This window comes from Eschrichtius robustus, chromosome 14 (genome assembly GCF_028021215.1).
Source record: "Eschrichtius robustus isolate mEscRob2 chromosome 14, mEscRob2.pri, whole genome shotgun sequence".
NCBI lineage: Eukaryota > Metazoa > Chordata > Mammalia > Artiodactyla > Eschrichtiidae > Eschrichtius > Eschrichtius robustus.
The window spans coordinates 72318102-72344719 of record NC_090837.1 but is presented as its reverse complement, the minus strand read 5'-3'; the positions used below and the strand labels follow the sequence as shown (position 1 = coordinate 72344719).

The 26618-nt window shown below is 39.2% G+C and overlaps 1 protein-coding gene across 3 annotated transcripts in view; it reads right to left on the bottom strand.

Moving 5' to 3' along the window:
* Nucleotides 1–26618, bottom strand: part of ARK2N (arkadia (RNF111) N-terminal like PKA signaling regulator 2N) — an 80704-nt gene that overhangs the window by 34170 nt on the left and 19916 nt on the right. For all 3 annotated transcript variants that reach the window (XM_068563335.1, XM_068563334.1, XM_068563336.1), the window contains exon 2: nucleotides 9979–10763. In XM_068563335.1, the coding sequence (XP_068419436.1) occupies nucleotides 9979–10693 (715 nt within the window). In that variant the 5' untranslated portion in view covers nucleotides 10694–10763. The remainder of the gene's footprint in view (nucleotides 1–9978; nucleotides 10764–26618) is intronic.

The following is a 26618-nucleotide window of genomic DNA, read 5'->3' as shown; positions in this document are numbered from 1 at the left end:
CCTTTACATCAGAGTACCAAACAATTCCACAGGATGATGTCTGCCAGGTTATTGGCTCAGGCACTGAGCTTTAAGTTAAAGCTCAAAATAAAAATTTATCCATGTAACAATGAAAACTACTACTTTTCTCATGCATGAAATCAAACTCCTTTCTAATCCGCTTTCCCTACAGTATCTTGCATAGTAGGTACAGAGCATTAATTTGCTCGAAAAGTAATTCATTCTTCCTGCATACAAAGGCTATTTAATATAATTCATTAGAGACTAGCAACAAATTAGTTCATTAAATGACATACGAAAGAATGATATAAAGATGTTCACGCAATATATTCACTCATGGCCTCCAGAGTGGGATTAATTACATCATTCCTCCTATTGGAATCAGAAGGGAGTCAACAGTGTTTGTAGAGAATAATGCTAAGAGACTCTCAGGGAATTAACTACTTACCTACCTTGGATTCACTAAGATTCCCTATTTTATATTTTATTTATATTTTTGCATGAAAAAAGCATAAAGATGAGGATCACTCCTACCATCGTATAAATATGGTTCTATGTTCCAACCACATGTAACAAAACTCAAGCTAGAATTTATCAAACTCTGTTCTGAATATCTAATTTTTTAAAAAGAAACTGTTTAGTATTATAATTTTTAAAACATCATCAAAAGAAACTTACAATGGGCAAAAGCATATTCTTTCTTACACAATTCAAAAAGCAGATAGTTAACACAATTTTGTGATAGATTCAAAGGTTGTTCTGTAATATTCCCATTTTCAGCAAAGTTAATTGGAAAACTGTAATGTCTTTGAGAACTCTAAAGTACTGTCAACACTGTGACAAGTCACAAAGGGCTGCTGTGGCAGTTCTTGGGCATCAGGCATCTGCATGTAAGCACCTGATTGGGTGACAGGGGAAATTCTTTGGCCAACTAGTTGCATTTTAAGTTCCCTGGGTTCCAGTAGCTGCTTGTTCTCTTCACCAGTGTCAAGTAGAGTTAGCTTTTCCATCCACACTAGGAACTTCTCCTCTTTCTGCCTCTGCATCTTGGAAGAACAGCTCATGGCCTCTTCTAGGACACTGCCTATGCAGCACCTATCACACACAGCACCCCTGTCAAGTAATCCTGGAATTTCCCTGGGCGCTCCTTCAGATCTCCCAGCACAATTGAAGTCAGCTTTAAAGACATTGAGGCCATTTGATAAAACATCGTTAAAACAGAAAACTGTATTTTTATTAAGACATGCTTATTCAGGAAAACGGCATAAGCATTACTAAGAACAGCCATATAGGTATAGCACTCATAAGGGGCACTTAAATTAATTAACCAAACAAAAGTAGGTAATTCTGAGAAACAAAACATGATACTACCATTTTTCATAGCTTCACTGAATCTGCGGGGGATTGTGTATTCTGTTACTATACAACTAACTATTAATCTGTAACAGTGGTTTTCAACCTTTGCTGAACATAAAGACCTGGAATGGTTTAACAAATACCAAAACCTAGGTGGCTCCCAGACATTAGAGGTTTGTTTTGTTTTAAGCTCCCCAGGTGACTCTAATGTACAGCCTTGATTGAAAACCACTGCATCCCTGAATATTTTCACACTATGACTTTAAAATTCTAAAAGTTGTTTTGACAGCTGACCCATAATAAATCAGTATACAATAATTGTCAGCTAATTGATTTTTATCAAATGCTCTTGTTTTAAGCTAAAAAAATTTTTTTCCTTATGGAAAAACCACATAGAGGGGACTTCCCTGGTGGTCCAGTGGTTAAGAATCTGCCTTCCAATGCAGGGACATGGGTTCGATCCCTGGTCGGGGAACTAAGATCCCACATGCTGCAGGGCAACTAAGCCTACGCGCTCTAGAGCCCACGCGCCACAAGTAGAGAGCCCACATGCTGCAACTACTGAGGCTGCGCACTCTAGAGCCTGAGTGCCAAAAGGAAAAATCCCGCTTGCCACAACGAAGATCCCATGTGCCGCAACTAAGACCTGACTTAGCCAAATTAAAAAAAAAAAAAAAACCCACAGAGGATATGCATAATCCATGTATACCTCTGGGTCAGTTTTTTATAAACCCTGGTCTGTGCAAGGTGCTAAAAGGTATGCCTCAAAAAAAAAAAAGTTTTGTGGTTAAGTTTGGGATACACTACAAATCATATCCTCCCCACTTTGGAGAGCACATTAACGGCTCCGAGTTGTCCTGCAGTAAAGAAATCTGCTTCCACATGATCCAGCACTTTCCAAATGTGTGAACAGTGTACAGCTATTAATAGCAAGTAGAACAGTGGTTTCATAGGATTCTAGTTTTAGGATATGCTCCTCTACATACAGTGTTTTATCCTTGAACTAGGCCAGATCAGCTTTGGTTTGGGCCCCATATACTTTGGGTTTCTAATAAAACTAATTATACTGAACTCTTCATTTCTTCAGGGAGCTATTAAAAATGTTACCTCCTCAGACCACTCTTGACTACAATATCTAAAATAGCTTTTCTACCCCATCCTTAGTCCATCTTTATCTCATCTCTTATATCCTGCTTTATTATCATAGTGTATATCCCTACCTGATAGCATATGATGAATTCATTTATTATCTGTCTCCTCAGAAAAGATTAAGTTTCATGAGGGCAGGGACTTTTCATTCACTATTGCATTCCCAATGCCGCATAGTAGGTGCCCAAATATTTGCTGAATGAATGACTGATGGAATCAATCAATCTTGGCCTTATACCATCTACCTATACCAAGAAGTCTTATAAAGAACTACCCTATGGGGCTTCCCTGGTGGCGCAGTAGTTGAGAATCTGCCTGCCAATGCAGGGCACACGGGTTCGAGCCCTGGTCTGGGAGGATCCCACATGCCGCGGAGCAACTAAGCCCGTGAGCCACAATTGCTGAGCCTGCGCGTCTGGAGCCTGTGCTCCGCAGCAGGAGAGGCCGTGATAATGAGGCCCGCGCACCGCGATGAAGAGTGGCCCCCACTTGCCGCAACTAGAGGAAGCCCTCGCATAGAAACGAAGACCCAACACAGCCAAAATAAATAAATAAATAAAATTAAAAAAAAAAAAAAAAAGAACTACCCTATGAAATGCTCTGTTGTATTTATCTCAGGGTATTTCTGAAAATATGGTTTACTTTATCTCACAGTGATTTTTTATGAATAGACAAAAGAAAAATTTCCCAGGTCTCAGTATCAAGAAAAGAAGTGTTTCTCCTAGAAAATGAGAACTGCTTATGTCATGCCACCTCTTTTCAATGCCTAAAAGACTATGGGACAAATTTTTAGCCCAATTCTACCTAGCAAACAAAAACCTCATGAGGTTTATTGTTATCAACTTTCCCTCTAACTTCATTTCATTCCTTCTCCCCTGATTACTCCATTCCATCCCCTTTCTTCACATTAAAAAAAAAAAAAACAAGGGCTTCCTTGGTGGCACAGTGGTTAAGAATCTGCCTGCCAATGCAGGGGACATGGGTTCAAGCCCTGGTCCGGGAAGATCCCACATGCCACGGAGTAACTAAGCCCATGCGCCACAACTACTGAGCCCGCGCTCTAGAGCCCATGAGCCACAACTACTGAAGCCCCCGTGCCTAGAGCCCGTGCTCCGCAACGAGAAGCCACCACAGTGAGAAGCCCACGCATCGCAACAGAGTAGCCTCCCCGCTCGCCACAACTAGAGAGCCTGCAAGCAGCAACGAAGACCCAACGCAGCCAAAAATAAATTAATAAAATAAATTTATTTTTTAAAAAACCACCTTATTTATAAGTAAACTTCCTCAAGAAGGGCATACCTTTCCCCAAAGTGTAACATATTTAGCTTACGGAAAGTCTAAATGGAATTTAAAGAACACTAAACTTTCTTTAAACAGTTTATCCCCATTATAAGTGCTGGGTAAACTGAAGTGTACAGGACAGGAAATGATATGACTACTTTGATGTTTCAGATTCTGGCGCTGCTTATTTTTCAACAAACACTGGAAAATGAGTATTTAAAAGCTGAATTCAAAAAACTGGTGTGAGAATACTTATGCTAAGGACAGTGAGATAAGTTGCAGCCTCATAAAGATGACTACCAGCAATAAATACTGAAAACAAGACATTTTGAAGTCTTAAAAAGAGGACCCAATTATACGTGTCAAAACCCACAGAATGCACAACACCAAGTGTGAACCCTAATGGAAACTGTGGACTCTGAGTGATAATATGTCAATCTAGGTTCATCGATTATAAGAAACGTACCTTTCTGTGGGGGTATTGATAGTGGAAGAGGCTGTACACATGTGAGGACAGGAATAAGTGGGAAATCTCTGCACCTTCTGCTTAATTTTGCTGTGAACCTACAACTGCTCTAAAAAACACATTAAAAAAAACAAACAACAACCAGGGACCATATTCTCACCTTAAACACACATATGTCCTTTTATTAACACTAAAATATATCCTACTTTGAGAAAGACATCAAAAGCAAAGCTTATGCTTTTGCATACACGAAGTTTTTAAAGGCACTCACTTTAGGAAATAAGCTAGGAAAAGCAGGCTGAAAATAATACCTTGGTGCTTTAACGTTAGAGATTGCCAAAGGATACCCACCAGTAAGATTTCAAAGCTTCTAAATTTAAGGTAACATTATCCAGACACTGTAGCATAGAGAAAACCACATTTAAACAATGCATGCTTTTAAAATAATCACTTAAATGGAGTAAAATTTAAAGGTGCTTATGTTTATTAATTACTAATAACATATTTAAAAACTAGATGCCACTGTTCAGAACTGAAGCAGACTACCAGTTTTACAATGATTTTTAGCTATGGGAGACTTAACATATCACTTTGATTAACTGCGTAGTTCTCAGCCTGGCTGCCCACTGCCATCACCTGGGAGCTTAAAAATGCTGGTGCCTTTATGCTAAGTGAAATAAGTCCAAGAAAGACAAATACTGTATGATCTCACTTGCATGTGGAATCTTAAAAAAACCAAACTCATAAAAACACAGAGCAGTTTGGTGGAGAGTACGGGGTGCAGCAAGGATGAGTGAAGGTGATCAAATAGGACAAACTTCCAGTTATAAGATGAGTAAGTTCTGGGGATGTAATACAGCATGGTGGCTATAGTTAACAATACTGTATTGTATATTTGAGAGTTGCTAAGAGAGCAGATCTTAAAACTTCCCAACACACAAATTATAACTATGTGAAGTGAGAGGCGTGTTAACTAACCCTACTGTGCTAATCATTTCGCAATATATACATTTATCAAATCAACACGTTGTATACCTTAAACTTACACAATGTTATATGTCAACTGTATCTCAAAAAAGCTGGGAGAAAAATGCTGACGCCTGGGTCAGATCCAGAGATTCTGATTTAATTGGTCTGCAGTGGGGTCTGGGCATCATAAGTTTTAAATGCTCCCACTCCCCAACAAGTGATTCTAACATACAGCCAGACTGAAAACTGCACAGATATTACCTGCTTTGTTTGCATTTACTAATCACTTTTCAGGCAGTCTTCAACTGATTACTCAGTCTCGGTGTCTTGTTATCAATGTATTTAGTGAGTCCCCTAAATAGCTACCAAAATACAATCAGATTACAGAGGCTTAAACTGGGGACATGGGGCTTTTAGTCACTTCATATTCAATATAGGAAAAAGGTCATGGAATTCCTAACATGGGTTTGGGGGTCTTATCTTCTACCATGAGTTGCTACTGCTTAAATTAATAATAATATTTTTCAAGTAATTCAATCCCCAGTAGGTTAAGAATCCTCACAAATCAATTAAAAAAAACAAGTGTAGCAAGAGGAAAATGTGCAAAGAACATGAATAGACTGTTTACCAAAAGAATACAAATGGCCAATATGATTTTTCAACTTCATTAGTGATCAAAGAAATGCAAATTAAAACAAAGATACAATTCATCCATCAAACCAGCAACATTTTTATAAACACTCAATAGAAAGAATATAATGCAACAAATACTCAAGCTCCTGGATGGAATAAACTTAATAAAGTATTAAAAAGTAGTTTGGCAGTATGTGTCAAGAGCCTTAAAGTGTTCATACCCTTCCTCATAATAGCAAAAACTAAAAACAGCCTAAAGGGCCAGGAGTAGGGAAGTTATTTTATAGTTAGCTAAATTATTCAAAATCCATACATGGTTTTAGGGAGACTATTGTGTTTTGGTTAAAGGCTCAAAATGCAATGTTAGAGGGAAAGAAAGAAGTATACATAGTATGATAAATTTTGTTACATATTATGAGAGGCAATATACTTAAATGTTAACAAAAGCAGGATTTTAATCTTATACATCACATTTTTCTATTTTCAAAACTTCCTACAAAGGATTTACTAAAGAAATTTTTTTCATTTCCAAGTAAGAGTTAATTGATCAAGCGTAGTAAGTCTCTACCTCAGAAAAACTGTAAGGTAAAATGATAGCTTATCATGAGGAATTTCACTGTATAATTGTGTGTGGTGAGTAGTGAGTGCTGAGATCCTAGCTTCAGTAGGACTGAGCTGCGCCTGGCCACATGGATTGAGGATTCAGATGATCTTAAACAGGTGTCCTCAACAGCCTCCCTGACATTCTCCAACAAAGATCGATTAGATTTTCTAAAATGCAAACCAGCCAAGACAACTGACCCTTACCTACCAAGGTGGATACTATTTTTGGAACCTCAGTCTGAGTGGGCACTTGCATGGTGGACTATTAAACCACACAAAAGCAGGTCATTATAGCCAAGACAAGATGAAGCTACCCTGAGGTTTATTCTATGCTAAATATTTATGAAAAACAACGGTCACTGGAAAAACTCTTCCCTGCTGCCCACCTACAATGATGCATGTAAGCTGGTCTGTTCAGAGAATTTTTGAACTGAAGTCTGATGTCACCGACTTATTCACATTCACTTAATCAAAATTCCCTGCAGGGAATTCCCTGGCAGTCCAATTGTTAAGGCTCTGAGTTTTCACTGCTGAGGGCCCAGGTTCAATCCCTGTTCGGGGAACTAAGATCCCACAAGCCGTGTGTCATGGCCAAAAAAAAAAAAAAAAAACTCCCTGCAAGAGCAGCCTTTACAGCTCTAGTCTCAAAGTGATTTTACAGAAAAACTGACCCCTCAACCCCCGAAGAAATAATGCTCTAATAATAAAGTACGAAGATTAGTAATACAAAAAGATCATCTATAAATGAGACACTCAATAAAAGCCTTGAATACTCAAGACTACCACACAGTATTTTCACATTAATATCCACTACAAAATACTCTATTTTTGCTCATCTCTAAGTCCCCCAAATGAAAGAACTGCCAGAATTATCTTGATATGATACCTCCAGATTCTTAAAAGAGCAATATAGTTTCAAAAACTTCAAGGAAAGAATGATCTAGTGTGGATACTAATAAGCTGCCTGTCAGTTAACTGTTAACTAAAGCAACAACAAAACCACTTCATAAACATCTACTGTCCAAATATCAAACTCAATTATTAAGCATCACCATGCACTATATAAGTCTGCAGCATTAATTATTTCCACTCTATAAAAGAAAATGCATTAATTGTTCAACTGTTTGGCATAAGTGAATATTTAGCAAAATTCCTTCAATGTTTAAGCTGCTGCCAAACAAAAGTTTATAAATACAGCAATTCTGAATTACTAAATTAGTTGTACCTTGATGAAAGCATATAGCAAGAATCTCAGTTTTTCCTTTTCCTCTTGGTTTCCATTCTGTATAAACAGCTGGATTCAAATTTCAAATTCCAAGAGATTCGTTGTTAGGTACATCCAGTTTAAGTTCACCTGAATGGTGGTCCATGGTGTTGCACTCATCTTCTAAGTCAGTTCACAATTTATCCTATCTTTACAATCTATACAACTTTTCAACAACTGCCTTGCTATAAGGTAGAGTGTATCCCTCTGCCCCAAAGTTATAATGTGATTCAAGAAACTGAGGTATACATAATTATGACATCAGAAATGAAAAATGTCAAAATTTTTCAGGGTAACAATGTGGATAATTGAAGTGAACTTCCTAATATTTAAACTTAGGATATTCTATCTTTGCTGCTTTGCATAATTCCAGGAAAGACCATTCACAGCTCCTTATGTGTACAGCGCCTTCTGAAACTTTGTGGTGCACAGCCTAGGCAGTTATATAAGGTGGCCCTGCAGCTTACCTCCCATTTGATTCTCCATGATTACCTTAGAAAACTCTACATATTTTCAAAATCCACCAACTTATTAAGTGTTGTGCACAACAGAAACTAAATTACAGATTCAGATAATTTACTTTGGTGTTTTGGTTAGTATACAATTCAGAATAGACAAGAAACAGAAGACTGATGTTTTAGAAGTTTTAGACACTGGTCAAGGTAGTCAATTAGCAAAGAGGTTTGGAAAATATGAACAAAGCACACCTAACCTATTTAAGCCAAACAGGGAGAATGCCCATGAAGATATTTCTCATGCCACCTCTACAATGGGGTCTATCTTCAAAGAGCACTTTGTTCACCCACCTTCTCCCTTTCCCTAAAAAGACAAAGTATTGGGCAGTTACATAAAAATCTATTTAGTGAGTGGGATTAAGTAAGCACTATATCAAGAGATCCATCATGATCCTGATTAATAGATTAGAACAGGACATAAGAATGCATAAACAATTGTATAGGTGTTAATATAGCTTTCTTTAAAATATTAAATGTAAATCTGAAATACACCTAGAACCTGCCTTAGAACAACCCCAAAGTTTGCTTCTCCCATGCAGTCATCTGATGAGCTTCAATTAAATCCCCTCCCCCAGTAATTTTAACATAAGGAACTACCAAAGGAATTCAATAGACATTAAAACAGTAAGCATTTCTAACGATTGTTAAAAACTCATATTTAATATACTATATGGATGATGCTTTTATTTTAAGTTGAACACCTATAAAATCATTATTGTTACTGAGTTTCTGTAAGTTTGGTTAGCTATAGGTTTAATTAACCAATATGATTTTTCTTGAAATATTCTTTGTATATCAGCAATATGCTGACGTATAGAAAAAGAACCATTTCAGAAAACTAGGAGGAAAAAACAGTCACCCATAAAACTTTGAAAACCAAAACTTCCCCCTTTAACGTAGCAATAAATAATGCTGTCATGATCTATTAAATGCCACGTACTTTACAGAATGTTCCTAATTGAAAGAGTCTCTTCAATAACGAGAATTCACCCAAGAACCATTCAGACCTCATCTTTCTTCCACTATGAAATCTCAAGACTGCCTTCATAGTACATACAACAGTACCAGACGTAGTAATATGGAGAAAGCAGATGTGTCAAACATGTAATAAATTACAGACTCTTATACCAGTAAGAGGTGGAACAGCAGATTTTTCTGTACTTTTTGAACTTGGGGGCGTTAAGGGGGAAATTTTGCAAAAAACATTCCTCTCAATGCAAGTGACAACTAGCTAAACATGCACTGAATTGGGGGGGGCACATAAAACTACTGTTTTAGGAGGAATAGCTATTAGAAACCTTTAACGAAAGGTAGAACATGTTATTTCAGACACCATAAGCTCGAGTGCAGTGGCTATATAATAAAGGAAGGTGCCTATTCCTGAGGAAAACGTACTTAGTAATAATGCTGAACAGTTGAGTGTTAAATCTAAGTAGTGCTAGAAAGGCAATGATGGGAATTCAGGTAATGTGTTACAGAGAGAAACTTGTGAGAAATTCCATTACTTAAAAATAATGCTGTCCCTATCATTAAGTGTTTTTTTTGGCTGATGTGCTAAAGTGCACTGGAAACCTCAGAACAGGTTTTTAAATTGGCCATGTCTTGTTAATACACTGCAGTCTTCAAATTTACACAGAGCTGCAGGTCTCCTGGATTTTTTCAAGTGTCACTCATCTAACTGAGCCTGAGAGCTGAGAAATGCCATCAGGTGCTCTACAGTCAGTTTAAAAAACATCCTCTACCTGGTATCTCTGCAGTGATTGTCTTGCTGCTCCCTGAAACTTCTTCATCATCATCTGATGAGCTCGTGCTTGAGTCACAAGTCAGGTCACTATCACTGGTACTACTGTCCTGCAACAAGTTGTATTTCTTTCGTGCAGCAGCCTCCCGTTTCTGCCTCAGTAGCCTGATTCTCTCCTTGTGCTTTTGGCTCCGATGACCTTTAACCTTGGCGACTCGGCCATTCTGTTTATCACTGGATTGCCGGTTTTTCTTGGCAGCCATGGTGGATGTTTCACTTTCAGATCGGGACCGGCGAGACTTGCGCCCAACTGTGGCACCAGACACTCCGGAAGGGTCTCCTTCTACCGCTGTTTCTGCCTGGGAGGGTTCATTCTCCTCTGCAGAAGACAGTGTATCTGAATCGGCCAGGTGACCACTAGAGGAAGGGGAAAGCATGCAGTGGTTAGAGGAGTCACTCTCATAAACTCGGCCAGTTGTCGGCTTGTCACTCTCCGTGGATGCTAACTGAGACTCAGAAGAGTCCCTTCTCAGTTCCATCAACAAGCAGGGCATTGAAGAAAGAACTGTAGAATCCACCACACCATCTTTCGGAACTTGAGATTCCAGTTCTACAGATCCATCTTCCTCCTTAGCTGTCTCTTGTTCAGATGTTTTTGGTGGGACTTCAGACTCAATGAGTTCTTCAACTTTTCCCACTGCCTCCTCCATCTTCATGTCAGACTTTCAAGTTAAATCATGGAGCAGAGTCTAGGAAACTACGTCAAAGATGCAACGGGAAAGCAACCTGTACAAAAACACACAAAAATCAATAAACAGAAATGGCAGATTATTTAATCAACACAACATTCCTACCTTTCTAAGTGGGCAGCAAAAGTTACCATCATATAGGCCTTTAAAATACATGTATCTATTATTTGCTTGAACAACAGTCAAATTCAGAGGACTTAATACGACCAAAATACTGGCATACACAGCTACTAAAAATGGCACAATATTAATCTTCTATTACTGAACTTGCAAGACCAGCAAGCAACCAAACAAGGATTTTCAACTTTAAAACTTTATTTAAACTGTTCAAGAAAAGGATCCTCAAAACTTTGATATAGTTAGCATGTATGTTAACTTTAATATAAATGAAAAAGAATGCTCCAAAAAAACTGGTCTACAACAAGTGAACTGGAATGATTACTTTTACAGTCAAATCCTCAAAGAAAGGAAGCAAGGGAGTGAGTTACAGTGGAGTGACATCAAATGTACACTTATGTTAAAGGGAAAAAAAACCCCATCAATTACGTGCATTTGGCAAGTGAGCAACAAAAGTAATTACATGCATCAAAGCTGTCATTCCTCTCAATAGGAGTTGCTCTAGAGGGGCATTAAGATGAAAAACCTGAATCTGCTGTTTCCTCAGTTCTTCCTAATTCCCAGAAACCTCTCATCATGCTGAATCTGATGAGTCTAATGTTTAAACATATGTTTTGTTTCATAAACAATAGCCACTAAATACAGATTAACTACTTTGTGAACCCAGAAAACCTAATACTCTCTATTCTGTGAATGACTTAAGGGGTTTAAAAGAAAACCCCCTACACACATTCTCCACCTCCTATGCTAACTTTAGAACCTAATATCCTTCCCCCACTGTGTGTGCTACAACTCCACTTAATCACAGAGAAACAGGACATAATCTTTAACCACAAGAGTTGTGACCTATGCAGTGCAAACTGGTGGTTTTTTAAGAGGATGCTAACAATGTGCAAAGCAAGTAAATACCTCACCCTGAACAACTGATGTTAAAGAAGGCAATGATCATAATGTGCCATAAGTCACAGACAGACACAAACATTAAGCTAGATGGCATGTCAGTAAGGTACAATAAGACATCTCCGTCACTTCATTCCATCAAGTTACTTAATAGTTCTCTATATGATAGACAGCAACTAGAAGATATCTGAAAAATCCTTTTATTGATCTAACATGACAAGCCTACATTTTTGCTTACTATAAACATAAATGTTCTATATATCTGGGTTTTTTTCAGGTCCTGTTCTCAGCTGCTGATAAAACAGGCATTCTGATGAAGTTTCCTTAACACATTCATGAAAACCAGAACATTCATGGCCACTGGAAACATAAGTTAAAAACAATCTCATGGAGCTTCCCTGGTGGCGCAGTGATTAAGAATCCGCCTGCCGGGCTTCCCTGGTGGCACAGTGGTTGAGAGTCTGCCTGCCAATGCAGGGGACACGGGTTCGAGCCCTGGTCTGGGAGGATCCCGCATGCCGCAGAGCAGCTAGGCCCGTGAGCCACAATTACTGAGCCTGTGCGTCTGGAGCCTGTGCTCCGCAACGAGAGAGGCCGTGATAGTGAGAGGCCCGCGCACCACGATGAAGAGTGGCCCCCACTTGCCGCAACTGGAGAAAGCCCTCGCGCAGAAACGAAGACCCAGCACAGCCATAAATAAATAAATAAATAAATAAATAAATAAATAAATAAATAAATAAAAAGAATCCGCCTGCCAATGCAGGGGAAACGGGTTCGAGCCCTGGTCCGGGAAGATTCCACGTGCCACGGAGCAACTAAGCCCGTGTGCCACAACTACTGAGCCTGCGCTCTAGAGCCCCCGAGCCACAACTGAAGCCCGTGCACCTAGAGCCCGTGCCCCGCAACAAGAGAAGCCACCGCAGTGAGAAGCCTGCGCACCACAACGAAGAGTAGCCCCCAGTCGCCGCAACTAGAGAAAGCCCGCACGAAGCAACGAAGACCCAAGCAGACATAAATAAATAAATAAATAAATAAAATTAAGGGGGAAAAAAAATCCCATGTGTAGTCTATTTCATAAGCGTATTTGTACCATTACTAATTTTTGAGCTAAAAGAAAATAAGCATAAATGTCATTCCAAACACCATTCCAAAAGGAATGGAACACCACTGAAAGCCAACAGACGGAGTAAAAGTTAAACCAACAAACTGCCAGTGTCTTAAATAAAGCATGTTGACAAAAAAAAAAAAAAAAAAAACAGGAAATAAAATATTCGTAGATATGCAATACCCCCAGGTATGAGGAATAAAACAGATTTTCTAACTGAATAAACATGAGAGTTGATTCTTTTGTAGAGAATGAAGTTATATTCTGGAATAAAATTTTTCTTAAAGCTGAAATGTCTGAGAAATGTACTCCAATGAAAAATTTGTTAAAATGATCCTTAAAACTCTTGTTTCTTCAACTAAATAAACTATGTGGGTAGCACAAACGAATCTAGTCTGTTTTTCCTTTAAGAAAACATGACAATTATCAATGTCTTTCAATATGACACGTCAATCGATTACCTTTCAACTTCCTTAAATTTAAGTGTTGAGATTTACAGTGACTTCTGCTGCCTAAAAAACAACCAGTATTGCAGTCAAAACCACTTAAATATGCCCATATCAATCACAAACACTGGCATCAACCATAAATAGGACATCAGTTAGCTCATCATGGTATGCCCATACTATGTGGCAAAAAAGAATGAAAAGGTTCTCCATATACTAATATGGAGCAATTTCCAACACAATGTTAAATGAACAAAAAAGATACATTATACCGTTTGTGTCAATAAAGAACAAAATTATATATGAGTTTGTCTATAGATGCACAGAAATCTCTAGGCGGATACTTAAGAAAATGGTAACACCAGCTGCCTTGGCAAGGAAAGCGAGTGAACGAAAGAACAGGAGTCAAAGACTTTTTACTGTATATAGTTTTGTACCTCTTGAATTCTGTATCCTGTATAAGTTATTACCTATTCAAAACTCCATTCTAACATAAAAGTCTACTGAAAAGTCTTCTGAAGAAAAAAGGAGTTGTGTTTTTTTCTGCTCAGGACAGCAACTACTATTTGGGTCAAATTTAGTCAGTGAATTCTATTAGAATTTCCCCCCATAGTGGAATTTTGTTGTAATTCATAAAACACAAGAAAAAAAAAAGTCACAGGAAATAGAAATACAAGCTCTGACAAAACTCCCTGCAATGGAATAAAAATGAAGTACAGATTAATCTTCCCAAACAATCAGATTATGTACTGCATATATTGTTTTTGATCAGGGGGAAAAGTGCGATGTTCCTGGTAGAGGTAGTCAAATGTAGTTGGCAGTAGAAATGATAAAACTATCAAATGGGAGCTGCATCCTTGAGATAAAAGTCTCTCAACCCTCTGGTTTAATGTTCACAGTGAATTTACATTCAAGTATGAAATATACAAGATAGCATTTATCCTATTAGAACAGCATTTCCTCCCATGCTGTTCTTCCCTCCAATCTAAAGGCAATCCCCTTCTGTGTATATGTATATATGTGTACATGTATATGTTAGTACAACTCATCCCCTCATCTCCCTAGAACCTTACATTATTGATTATTCCTTGGCACTCATCAACCTCTCACATTCATCTAGACCATCCATTCATTCATTCATTCACTCACTCATTCATTAAAAAATTTTAAAAATCCTCCTTCTATCTACTACTTCAACCTCACATCTCCTCCTCCGGGTACTATTCTCTTCTTTCACAGCCACCCTTATTAAGAGAGTTGTCTAACCTCCCTTCCTCTATTTTCTTACCTCTCACACTCCCTCTCCAACCAAATCCCACCTGACATCTACATCTATCAAACCGGTAACACAGTTCTTACCAGGGTCATTGATGACTCCCATATCTCTAAATCCAACAGACAGAGTTTGGCCTTCATCTTACTGAATGTCTAAGCAGCATTCTATGCCTAACCACACTTTCTCCTCCTTAAACTGTCTTTCTTTGGCTTCCAGGTTTCCCTATTCTTCTGGCTGCTCTTTCTCAGCCTACTTTGTAGGCTTAACACTCTACCAAACCCCTCAGTAGTTAGTCCTTGGGCTACGTCTTCTTTCCACCCACCAAAGTGATCTATTCTCCACTCACAGTTTCCACTACCATCCCTATCCTAGTGATTTTGTTTCTCCAACTTAGACTTTCTCTGAGCTCTATACCAGTCCACTCAAATATCCACTTGATGTCATTTAGATTCACAAAGACAACCAATTCACCACATCAATCTTTGAACTACCCCACTCTGCTCCTTCTCTAGCTTTCCCTAGCTCAGTTAATAGCACTACTATTATCTCAGTTGTTCATGTCAAAAACCTAAGGATTATACTTGACAATGCCTTCTCCTTTCCTCATTGCATCCCATCAATCACTAATTCCTATCAATCCTACGTCCTTAGATTTCTAGCTTGTCCACTATTCTCTATCTCCACTGTCAACCACTCTAAACACAACCTCCATCACTTATTTTTCAATGGAATGACTGAGAGTCAACTCCTGTCTCTCTATATTCAGTCTTGCTCCTACCCACCAACCTGTTCTCCATAGAACAGGCAGAACAATACCTTTACAAGGCAAATATGACATGTTTATATGAGAAAGTATTTTTTTTAAGACTTCACATACTTTCTGTTAAGTATTTTTAAAATGTCCTATAAGGTTGGGGGTGGGGGTTGACCAAGAGGAGAGAGTAGTTAAAGGCAACTTGAGGGCTTCCCTGGTGGCGCAGTGGTTGAGAATCTGCCTGCCAATGCAGGGTACACGGGTTCGAGCCCTGGTCCGGGAAGATCCCACATGCCGCGGAGCAACCGGGCCCATGCGGCCACAACTACTGAGTCTGCACTCTGGAGCCCGCGAGCCACAACTACTGAAGCCCGTGCACCTAGAGCCCGTGCTCTGCAGCAAGAGAAGCCACCTCAGTGAGAAGCCTGCGTACCACAACAAAGAGTAGCACCCTGCTCGCCGCAACTAGAGAAAAGCCCGCATGCAGTAACTAAGACCCGATGCAGCCAAAAATAAATAACTTAATTTAAAAAAAAAAAAAAAAAGGCAACTTGAGCTTTATCTGATGTTTTTCTCTCTCCCTTTAAAAGAATTATATACAGACTTCCCTGGTGGCGCAGTGGTTATGAATCCGCCTGCCAATGCAGGGGACACGGGTTCGATCCCTGGTCTGGAAAGATCCCACAGGCCGCGGAGCAACTAAGCCCGTGCGCCACAACTACTGAGCCTGCTCTCTAGAGCCCGTGAGCCACAACTACTGAGCCTGAGCTCTAGAGCCCACGAGCCACAACTACTGAAGCCTGCGCCCCCCAAAGCCCATGCACCACAACTACTGAGCCCACGCACCACAACTGCTGAAGCCCACACACTCCAGGGCCCACGTGCCACAACTACTGAAGCCTGCATGACTAGAACCCGTGCTCCGCAAAGGAGAGTAGCCCCCACTAGCCGCAACCAGAGAAAGCCCGCCACAGCAATGAAGACCCAACGCAGGGAAAAAGAGAAAAAAAGAATTACATGCAATAATTTTCAAAACCTGGCTGTCAATTCTGGACAATGAAAATGCAGCGTTTTATTAGTCCTGTAATAATTAAGAAACTAAAACAACAGAATTTGAGGACAGGAAGAAAAGTTAAACCATGGTAAGGAAGCAGTACACTGCCTGCTCTGAGGAGATAAGGAAGTGGTAAGTATAAGAGTAAATTAGGCTACTGGGAAAATCTGGAGGGAGTTTGTATCATATCAGACCTCCAGTTCTTGGTCAGCAAAGCATAATACAAGGTGAAAAATAAGGCAGGTTTGGGGGTTTGTGAAAAATGGAAAAGGGTTTAACATACGCTACAGAAAATCTGACAAAGAATAAAACTGCTAAGTACAATGATTTACACAGGGTTAAAAAGAATTCACAACACTCAATTTCTAAACTATGTAGAAACCATTAACAGAAACTTGAGGTAAAATGTGATTGCTCTTCCCCACTCAAAACCTCTGTCCACATCTCTAGTTTCATCTTGGGCCACTCACACCCTAGCTCTCTTTAGCTACAAAAACTGTCACAAAAACAATTTTTTCAGATCTCTGGCCTTTCACACTCATTTTGTGCCAGACCTCTTGCTGGCTACTCTTTGCAGGTTATCAGAATAAACACTGCTTCCTTGGGGGTAGCGTGGGTACCTTACAGACTAATAAGATCCCTGTTATATACATATTACACACCTATTTTCCTTCAGGACACTTTGCATAACTGTAGTTAATTAATTGTGTCATTGTTTAATGTCCATCCCCCATACGTAAGGACATACAAAGGTTTAAAGGAAAATAACAGAAAATTATATAACCACTCCCCCCCCAACTGATTTGTCTGTATGATTAACAGGCAAAAGAGACCTTAGGGCTTCCCTGGGGGCGCAGTGGTTGAGAATCTGCCTGCCCATGCAGGGGATGCGGGTTCGAGCCCTGGTCTGGGAAGATCCCACATGCCGCGGAGCAACTAGGCCCTTGAGCCACAACTACTGAGCCTGCGCGTCTGGAGCCTGTGCTCCGCAACAAGAGAGGCCGCGACAGTGAGAGGCCCGCGCACCACGATGAAGAGTGGCCCCCCACTTGCCACAACTAGAGAAAGCCCTCCCACAGAAACGAAGACCCAACATAGCCAAAAATTAATTAATTAATTAATTAATTTTTTTTAAAAAAGAGACCTTAATGCAAAAATTATCATCAAAACAAAAGGTGTCATTCTAATCTTGCATGGCCCAAAGATAAACATAATGGGAATCTGTGGAAGTTTTCTTCTGACTACAAGTTTCTCAAGAAAGTAGAAAGCAAGGTCATCAGTTAAGAGTGAGGATAAGTAAGATGGTGGTGAGGCTGATCAGAGGACCAAGTGTGAAACAATAGTGAGAAAGTGAAGAAACTAGGCAAGTACAGTATATGATTTCCAGACAATAATAAGGGCCCACTCTAAGGGCTATAGCCATGAATTTAAAGTGCAACTGGTATACATGGATGTGTCTCCTCCTTTCAAGTTCAGCTGTATAAGTCCAAGTGCAGAGGAGGTAGACGTTGGATTTAACCTGAACTGTAGTTTTGCCAAGCAAGTAGAACAAAGCAAGAAAAAGCAAGTGTGTACAAGAATATGATTTAAATGATCACATTAAGAAGGTATAGGGTAGTGAAAATGTGGTAGGACCAATAGAATGGACATCCCAGTGGAGTAAGGGTATACACTGAACTGGAAAGATAGAAGGTGGTAGAGCACTGTGAATGAAACTGAGATTACAGAAGGGTTGCAGTTACTGGTAACTAACAAGATCTAAAATAGCACTCAAAGTGCTGTCCTTGAATGACTGCCTGCAATGAGGGAAGTGTAGAAATTAAGAGTAACTGATTAGAAATTTACAGCAATTTGATATTGTCCTGACAACCAAAGAGCATTTCGATTTCCTAGTATCTGATTTTGACTGTATTTTGCCCAAAAAAATCCACCAACGATGGATTGTAAATAAAAATATAATGGCCCTTTACAACAGACAGTTCGAGAAACATAGGTTAGAGTATGACTATGGAAATACGTGGCTGAGGTAGGGAAGAGAACAAAACCATTATGGGAACTGAGTGGGTAGTGTCAGAAGAAGCATCTGTGCGTATATTGAAATGACCAAGAATTAAGACAAAAGTAATAATGGACAAAATGACACTAAGCAAGAAACAAAAATCATCACAATATAAGGGGTCAGTGGCGGGACTTCCCTGGTGGCACAGTGGTTAAGACTCCACGCTCCCAATGCAGAGGCCCCGGGTTCAGTCCCTGGTCAGGGAACTAGATCCCATATGCATGCCGCAACTAAGAAGTCCGCGTGCCCAGCCCACATGCCGCCAACTAAATGATCCCCCAGCCACAACAAAGACCCGGCACAGCCAAAATAAATAAATAAAATATATTTTTTAAAAAACAAAAACAAAAAAGAAAGCACAGCCGCCCCTTGCAAGGTGAAGCAGTGCCCTCAGGGGAAAGCCAGACTGTTATTAGTATCAGAAGATAAAGGGAAAGTTCAGAGAGGAGGTTGAGAATATTGGTGACTTTGCTGATGATAAACCAAAGTGGAAGGAAGCTGAAGACGGAGGGGAAGAAACAGAACAGGGAATGTGCAGTGCTTTCTGGAGATTAGAGTGCAGGAAACGGGGTGACTAAGAAGTCTGGAGCTTCTTGTGATATTCATGAAACAAAAAACTTATGTAAAGCACTCAGATATTTTCTTTCCATTCTATATAGTTAAAAAATTTGATGCTGGTCATGACTCAGTAAAATGATTTCACAACTAATAGTTGGCAACCTGAAGCTTGAAAAACACTGTCTAGAGGAACATATGTGTCATAAAAGCACTGTTTTGTGATAGACAAAACAAAAACCAAACATCTATTAACAACAGAACGGTAAAATAAATTGTGGTAAATTCCTCCAATGAAGGAGCATATATAGCAGTGAAACAAATAAAAGACCACTACACAACTATATCAGCATGGATGAATATCAAAAACAACAGTAAGCAAAAAAATAAAAAAGGAAATTGCAAAAAAAACTTACAGTATAATTCAATATATAAAGTGCAAAATTAGACAAACTGAAATGACATATTATATATGGATACTTAGTTGTGCAATAAAACTACTTTAAAAAGCAAGGTAATTGTTACCAAGATATCAGGACAGTGGTTACCTCTGTGTGAAAGAGATGTGATGGATTATGAGTACAGAGTTTCATAAGTATTGTTAGGGGAAGACTTCTGGCTATGTGCAAGTGATGGGGTCAGCAAATCTCCCCAAAATAAAACTATAAAGCAAGACAAAATTGACAGAAACAGCCAATTCAGTGCTCTGGAAGTCACTCAAAAAGCATACACAAACCGAAGTGTTGATGCTTGAAAACGTGCAAAATTTCAATTAAGAACAGTGAAAATCTGTCTTGCCTGAGGCTGCTCCCATTTCCCCCCACCTCCCAGCTCAGTAGGTTCTACCGATTGAGATGGGGCATGCCCTGAGGATCTGCCAGTTTGCACTAACAAAGGGGCCTCATTCAGTTTGGAGTGGATGGCCACACTATGCCCTGGGCATTGTAGGTGCAAGTGACAATCTCAGCAGCAGGCAAGCAGGGCAGTAATGGGTTCTACTAACCTGAGGATGTAGTGATAAATGAGTCCAGCATATTCTTGGCTGAGGCTGCATGATTATGCAGAGGAGATGCCAAAGGGTCCAACAGAAAGTAAAAGCCCAGGCAGACTTGAAAATGGCCTGAACTTTAAAATGCACTCCCCCAACCACATATAGATCCATCAGTAAAGAAAAAAAATCCTTCCTGGAATTAGGTGTTTGAGCACAACTCTGCCCAAGCACTAGCTGGCCAATAAGCTATGCTAGAAAGGACAAGAGCAACCACTAAAAGGCCAGGCTGTAAATTTTAAACAGGAAAAAACAAAAACAAAAAAGCAGAGACATAAGCAACAACACACTGCAGGAGAGACAGATTTCACAAATTTACCCCAGTTATCTAAACAAAGAGACAGCAACATTTTCAAAGGGAAAAACAATCAGAATCCAAAGTTGCTACAATATTATCTAAAATGTCCAGTTTTCAACAAAAAATGAAGAGACTTTCAAAGAAACAGGAAATGTGCCCCATACACTGGAGATAAAAAGTCACTAGAGGGAATTCCCTGGCGGTCTAGTGGTTAGGACTCGGTGCTTTCACTGCTGGCCGGATTTGATCCCTGGTTGGGGAACTGAGATCCTGCAAGCAGCGTGGTGCAGCCTTAAAAAAAAAAAAAAAAAAGTCACTAGAAAAATGAGTGTCCCCAGATGTTGGACTTAGCAGACAAAGGCTTCAAAAGTTATTTCAAATATGTTCAAAGAATTAAAGAAAAATATGATTTAAAAATTACAGGGAAGGGGCTTCCCTAGTGGCGCAGTGGTTAAGAATCCACCTGCCAATGCAGGGGACATGGGTTCGAGCCCTGGTCCAGGAAGATCCCACATGCCGCAGAGCAACTGAACCCGCGTGCCGCAACTACTGAAGCCCACGCTCCTAGAGCCCGTGCTCCGCAACGAGAAGCCACCGCAATGAGAAGCCCACGCACCACAACAAAAAGTAGCTCCCGCTCGCCGCAACTAGAGAAAGCCCACGCGCAGCAATGAAGACCCAATGCAGTCAAAAATAAATAAATAAAATAAATAAATTTATTTTAAAAAATTACAGGAAAGTATGATGACAATGATTCCACAAACAGAGAACCTCAATAAGACAAGTCATTGAAAGAGAACCAAATGGACATTTTGTCCATTTGAAAGGAAAAATTCACTAGAAGGGCTCAACAGCAGATTCAAGATGGAAGAATAAAGAATCAGTGAGGGGCTTCCCTGGTGGTGCAGTGGTTAAGAATCTGCCTGCCAATGCAGGGGACACGGGTTCAAGCACTGGTCCAGGAAGATCCCACATGCCGCAGAGCAACTAAGCCCGTGCGCCACAACTACTGAGCCTGCGCTCTAGAGCCTGCTCGCCACAACTAGAAAGTCCACGCACAGCAACAAAGACCTAACACAGCCAAAAATATAAATAAATAAATAAATTTTTTTAAAAATCAGTGAATATGATGAGAGCTCAAAAGGAATTACACGATTTGAAGAATAAAAAAGATTAAAGAAAAATGAACAGAGCCTCAGAAACTTATGGGACATCAAGAATGCCAACGTGTGTGCAATAGGAATCCCATAAAGAGAGTAAGAAAAAGATAGAAAAGATATATTAAAACATAATAGCTCAAAACCTCCTCTAAATTTAATGAAAAACATTATTCCACACATCCAAGAAGCTCAACGAATCTCAAGTAAAATAAACAGAGGTCCACACAGACACATCATAGTCAAACAAGTGAAAGAGAAAAATACTGAAAGGAGTACAAGAAAAGATAACTCATTATATATACAAGGAAACCACAATTAGATTAACAGTTGATTTTTCATCCAAAGCTCTGGAGGCCAGAAGGTAGCAGAATAATATTCAAAGGGCTGGGGGGAAGTGGGGGAACTATTAACTAAGAATCCTATACCCAGCAGAACTATTCTTTCAGAATGAAGGTGGAGCGGGAGAGGGAGGGAGGGAACAAAGAAAATTCACAGATAAACAGTGACTAAGAGACTTCATTGGTAGCAGACCTGCTTTACAAGAAATAATAAAGGAAAGTCTTCAGGCTGAAAAGAAATGACACCATACTGTGACTTAAATCCACAAAAAGAAATTCGGACAATGAAAAGTGATAACTATGTAAGTTAACATAAAAGGTTCTATTGATATAAATAATATTTACTTCTCTCTTACCTTCTTTTAAAAAATACAAGACTGTACAAAGCAATGATTATAACACTGTACTGCTAGATTTATAATATACGTAGATGTTACATGTATAAAAATAATAGCATAAAAAGGAGGGAGGAGATGGAGCTCTCCTATACTGGGGTACTGTTTCTGTATATTGTTGGAATTAAATATTAATCTGAAGAAGAATACAGTAAATGAAGATACACATGTTAATCCTCAGAGCAACCACTAAGAAAATAACTCCAAAAATAGTTAAAAAACACCCCCCCCCAAAAAAAGCAGTGAAAGTGGTACAGAGGAACAACACCACAAAAAGGAGACATTAGAAAATAACAAAATGGCAAAAGTAAATCCAACCATATTAATAGTTACATTAAATATAAATGTCCTAATCACTCCAATCAAAAGATAGAGATTGTCAAACTATATAAAAAATATCTAATTTTATGCAGTTTGCAAAAGACATATCTTAGGTTCAAAGATATAATAGGTTGAAAGAAAAGAATGGAAAAAGCTATACTATGCAAAGAGCAAGCATAGGAAAGCTAAAACATAACAACATCAGACAAAATCGACTTTAAGATAAGAAATATTGCTAAAGACAAAGAGGAACATTTCATAACAATACAAAGGAAATTATACCAGGAAAATATAAAAATTTTAAACGTATACATTACTTATAAATATATATGCACTTAACAAAGGTTCAAAATACACGAAGCAAAAACTGACAGAATAGAAAGGAGATAATTCAACACTAACAGCTGCAGATTTCAATTCCTCATTCTAAATGGATAAAACTAGACAGAAAATCAGCAAGAATATAGAAGTTTTGAACATTATTCACGAACTCAACCCGTAAGACACATATAATACTCCACTCCTTCGGGGGTTACTGGCATATACAGCTGGGTACAGGGTAACCCCCAACTAAGACGCGGGCTATACGAAAAGTAAAAAGAGAAGTAATCAACTTTGATTTGAATTAGATAATGCTCATAGGAATACTGGTCTCAAAGAAAAAAAAACAGAAATACAAACTTGGACATTATCAATATATGCAGAGGAGATAGCTGAATATATCAGCTCATCCAGGGAGAAAACAGAGTGAACAGAGAAGAGACTTTAACAGTCTTTTTTAAAAATTGTGAACCAGGGGCTTCCCTGGTGGCGCAGTGGTTAAGAATCCACCTGCCAAGGCAGGGGACACAGGTTCGAGCCCTGGTCCGGGAAGATCCCACATGCCGCGGAGCAACTAAGCCCGTGTGCCACAGCTCCTGAGCCTGCGCTCTAGAGCCCATGAGCCACAGCTACTGAGCCCGCGTGCCACAACTACCAAAGCCCTTGCGCCTAGAGCCGGTGCTCTGCAACAAGAGAAGCCACCGCAACGAGAAGCTCACGCACTGCAACGCAGAGTAGCTCCCGCTCGCCGCAATTAAAGAAAGCCTGTGAGCAGCAAAGACCCAATGCAGCCAAAACTAAAATAAATAAATATATAATTTTTTTTAAAAAAGTGTGAACCAGCTGCTTTAGTCTATAAACTGGTAGGTAAGAAATTATCTTTGGAAGAAAAAAAACCACAAAGACAACCATAAAACACACAGGAGAAAGTCTTCCTTCTTGCAGTATATTCTTGGATGTTTAACAACTTCCAGTACACTTAGAGTTGTGAGAAAGGGCCATGATAAGTGAGGTCTTATCTAAGATGAGACCACTATAGGGAACCCTCCTGAGGATTTTGACATAGCTATGCATAAAATCATTAAGCACCTAACATAAGAAAGTCTTGCCGTTCATACTTTTCAATTTAAGCCCTGTGAACAACCATCGTTAACCATTCTTTAACACCACTGCATGAAATGACACAAAAATGAATGAATAAACTGACACTGTATTGTCCTTCCTGAAACGGCAAATGCAAACTGAAGTCATTTGCTGTTACAAGTTTACTGTTACTACAGGCACTTTTTCCGTTGAAACCACAAATTGACACAAGCACAGCCCACTAAGTGAAACTGCTTCTAGGCAAGATTTTGCTCGACAGTCTACAAAATGGGGAACTCCTGCATCAGTTTATTTCATATCACCACCCTAGAACTCTAAGAAACACAAGCAGGTAATGCCTCAAACATGAGCTAGATGAACCAGTTAACTTAAACTGCGCTTCCTGACATGTACAAGCCATAGCATTAGATAATTCATGAATTCCCACTTTGCTCTCTTGCACAAAACAAACAGCTTTCTATTTAGACAAAAAAGCAACTTTAAAGAGGGTTGTTTCAAGTTTGTCAATGTTTTACTGACAAAAGAAGAATTCTTTTCTGCCCATTTGAGTAGAGGCTATAATATTTTCCCTGTCACAGAAATTTAAGTTTAAAACAAAAAGTCTTACAACTGATCCTGTCTATTCCCTTGCAATGCAGGATTGGTCCAAACAGGTGACCTATTGTCTTATCTAATCTAGCTTCAAGTACCAAGTGATAGAGCTTATACCAACCTCCCTTGAGAGATCACTATGTTCCAAATAGAATTTATAACGTTTTCTTCCAAGATTTAGTCTACTGCAGCCATTCATTTTATTTAAAATTGATACTAAAAAGCTATCTATATCAGTGACCCAAAACCACCCAACATAAAAACAGTCTACAAGAAACACAATAAAGATCAATCTTCATGTCAGTCTGCTCTTAATTTCAATATTTAAATTTTTTAGTCACTTCCCTCCCCCCCAAAAACATCTATACCCACAAATTTTCAAAACTAGTACATAGGCATCAGACCACTAAAAAACAAATTTGGGTACTGGGTTCTCCGCTCTTTAATTCAAAGCAGTCAGACTCTCCTCTTAGTTTCGGGGCTTTTTTTTAAAGAAATATTTGATTGAAATATTTCCATAGAGGAGTGTACACGTAAGCGTGCAACTTGAATTTTTACAAAATGAATATATCCATGATCACATACAGAATATTCCCCCAATCCCAGAAGCCTCCTTCATGCCACCATTAGTCATTAACTGCCCCCCAAATGTAACCATTATTCTGACTTCTATCACCACAGATCAACTTTGCCTGCTCTAAACCTTTAAGATGATATAAACAAATGGGGGAATATTCCACGTTCGTGGATTGGAAGACTCATTATTGTTGAGATGTCAATTCTTCCCAACTTGATCCACAGGTTAAGTGTATTCCTTAATACACAAGCTATTGTGTAGATATTGACATATTGACCCTAAAGTTTATAAGGAAAGGCAAAAGACCCAGAATAGTCAACACAATAAATAAGGTTGGGGGACTGACATTGCCCAACTTACTATAAAGCTACAGTAATCAAGATAGTGAAGTACTAGCCAAAGAAGAGATACATAGATCAATGGAAAAGAATATAGAAAGTCCAGAAATGGACCCATACAAACAGTCAACTGACCTTTGACAAAACAGCAAGGGCAATTCAATGGAGAAAGAAGTCTACTCAACAAATGGTGCTGGGGAGGGATAAATTGAGAGACTGGGATTCACATACACACTACTATATATAAAGTAGATAACTAATAAGGACCTACTACATAGCACAGGGAGCTCTTCTCAATACTCTGCAATGACCTATATGGGAAAATAGTCTAAAAAAAGAGTGGATATATGTATAACTGATTCACTTTGCTGTACAGCAGAAACTAACACATTTTAAATCAAGTATACTCCAATAATAATTTTTTTTTAAATGGTGCTGGAACAATTGCATATCCACATTAAAATACAGATAGATACAGAACTTACACCTTTCACAAAAGTTACCTCAAAATGGATCATAGACATAAATGTAAAATGCAAACCTATAAAACTTCTAGGTGAAAAAGGAGAAAATTTAGGTGAACTTAGGTTTGGCAATGAGTTTTTGTTTTTTTTATTCTTTAAATTTATTTATTTTATTTTATTTTTGGCTGCGTTGGGTCTTTGCTGCTGCACGCAGGCTTTCTCTAGTTGCGGCGAGCGGGGGCTATTCTTTGTTGCGGTGTGCGGGCTTCTCATTGTGGTGGCTTCTCTTGTTGTGGAGCACGGGCTCTAGGCGTGCGGGCTTCAGTAGTTGCAGCACACGGGCTCAGTAGTTGTGGCTCGCAGGCGCCACAGTGCAGGCTCAGTAGTTGTGGCACACGGGCTTAGTTGCTCCATGGCATGTGGGATTCTCCTGGACCAGGGCTCAAACTCGTGTCCCCTGCATTGGCAGGCGGATTCTTAACCACTGCGCCACCACAGAAGCCCTGGCAATGAGTTTTTAGATACAACACCAAAAGCACAACCAATGAAAGAAAAAAATTGATGAGTAGACTTTATTAAAATTTAAAACTTCTGCCCTGCAAAAGACATACTACAACTGCAGCCAGAATTGTTTTTGTTTAAAAATGAAAATCTGACCTTGCTATACCTCT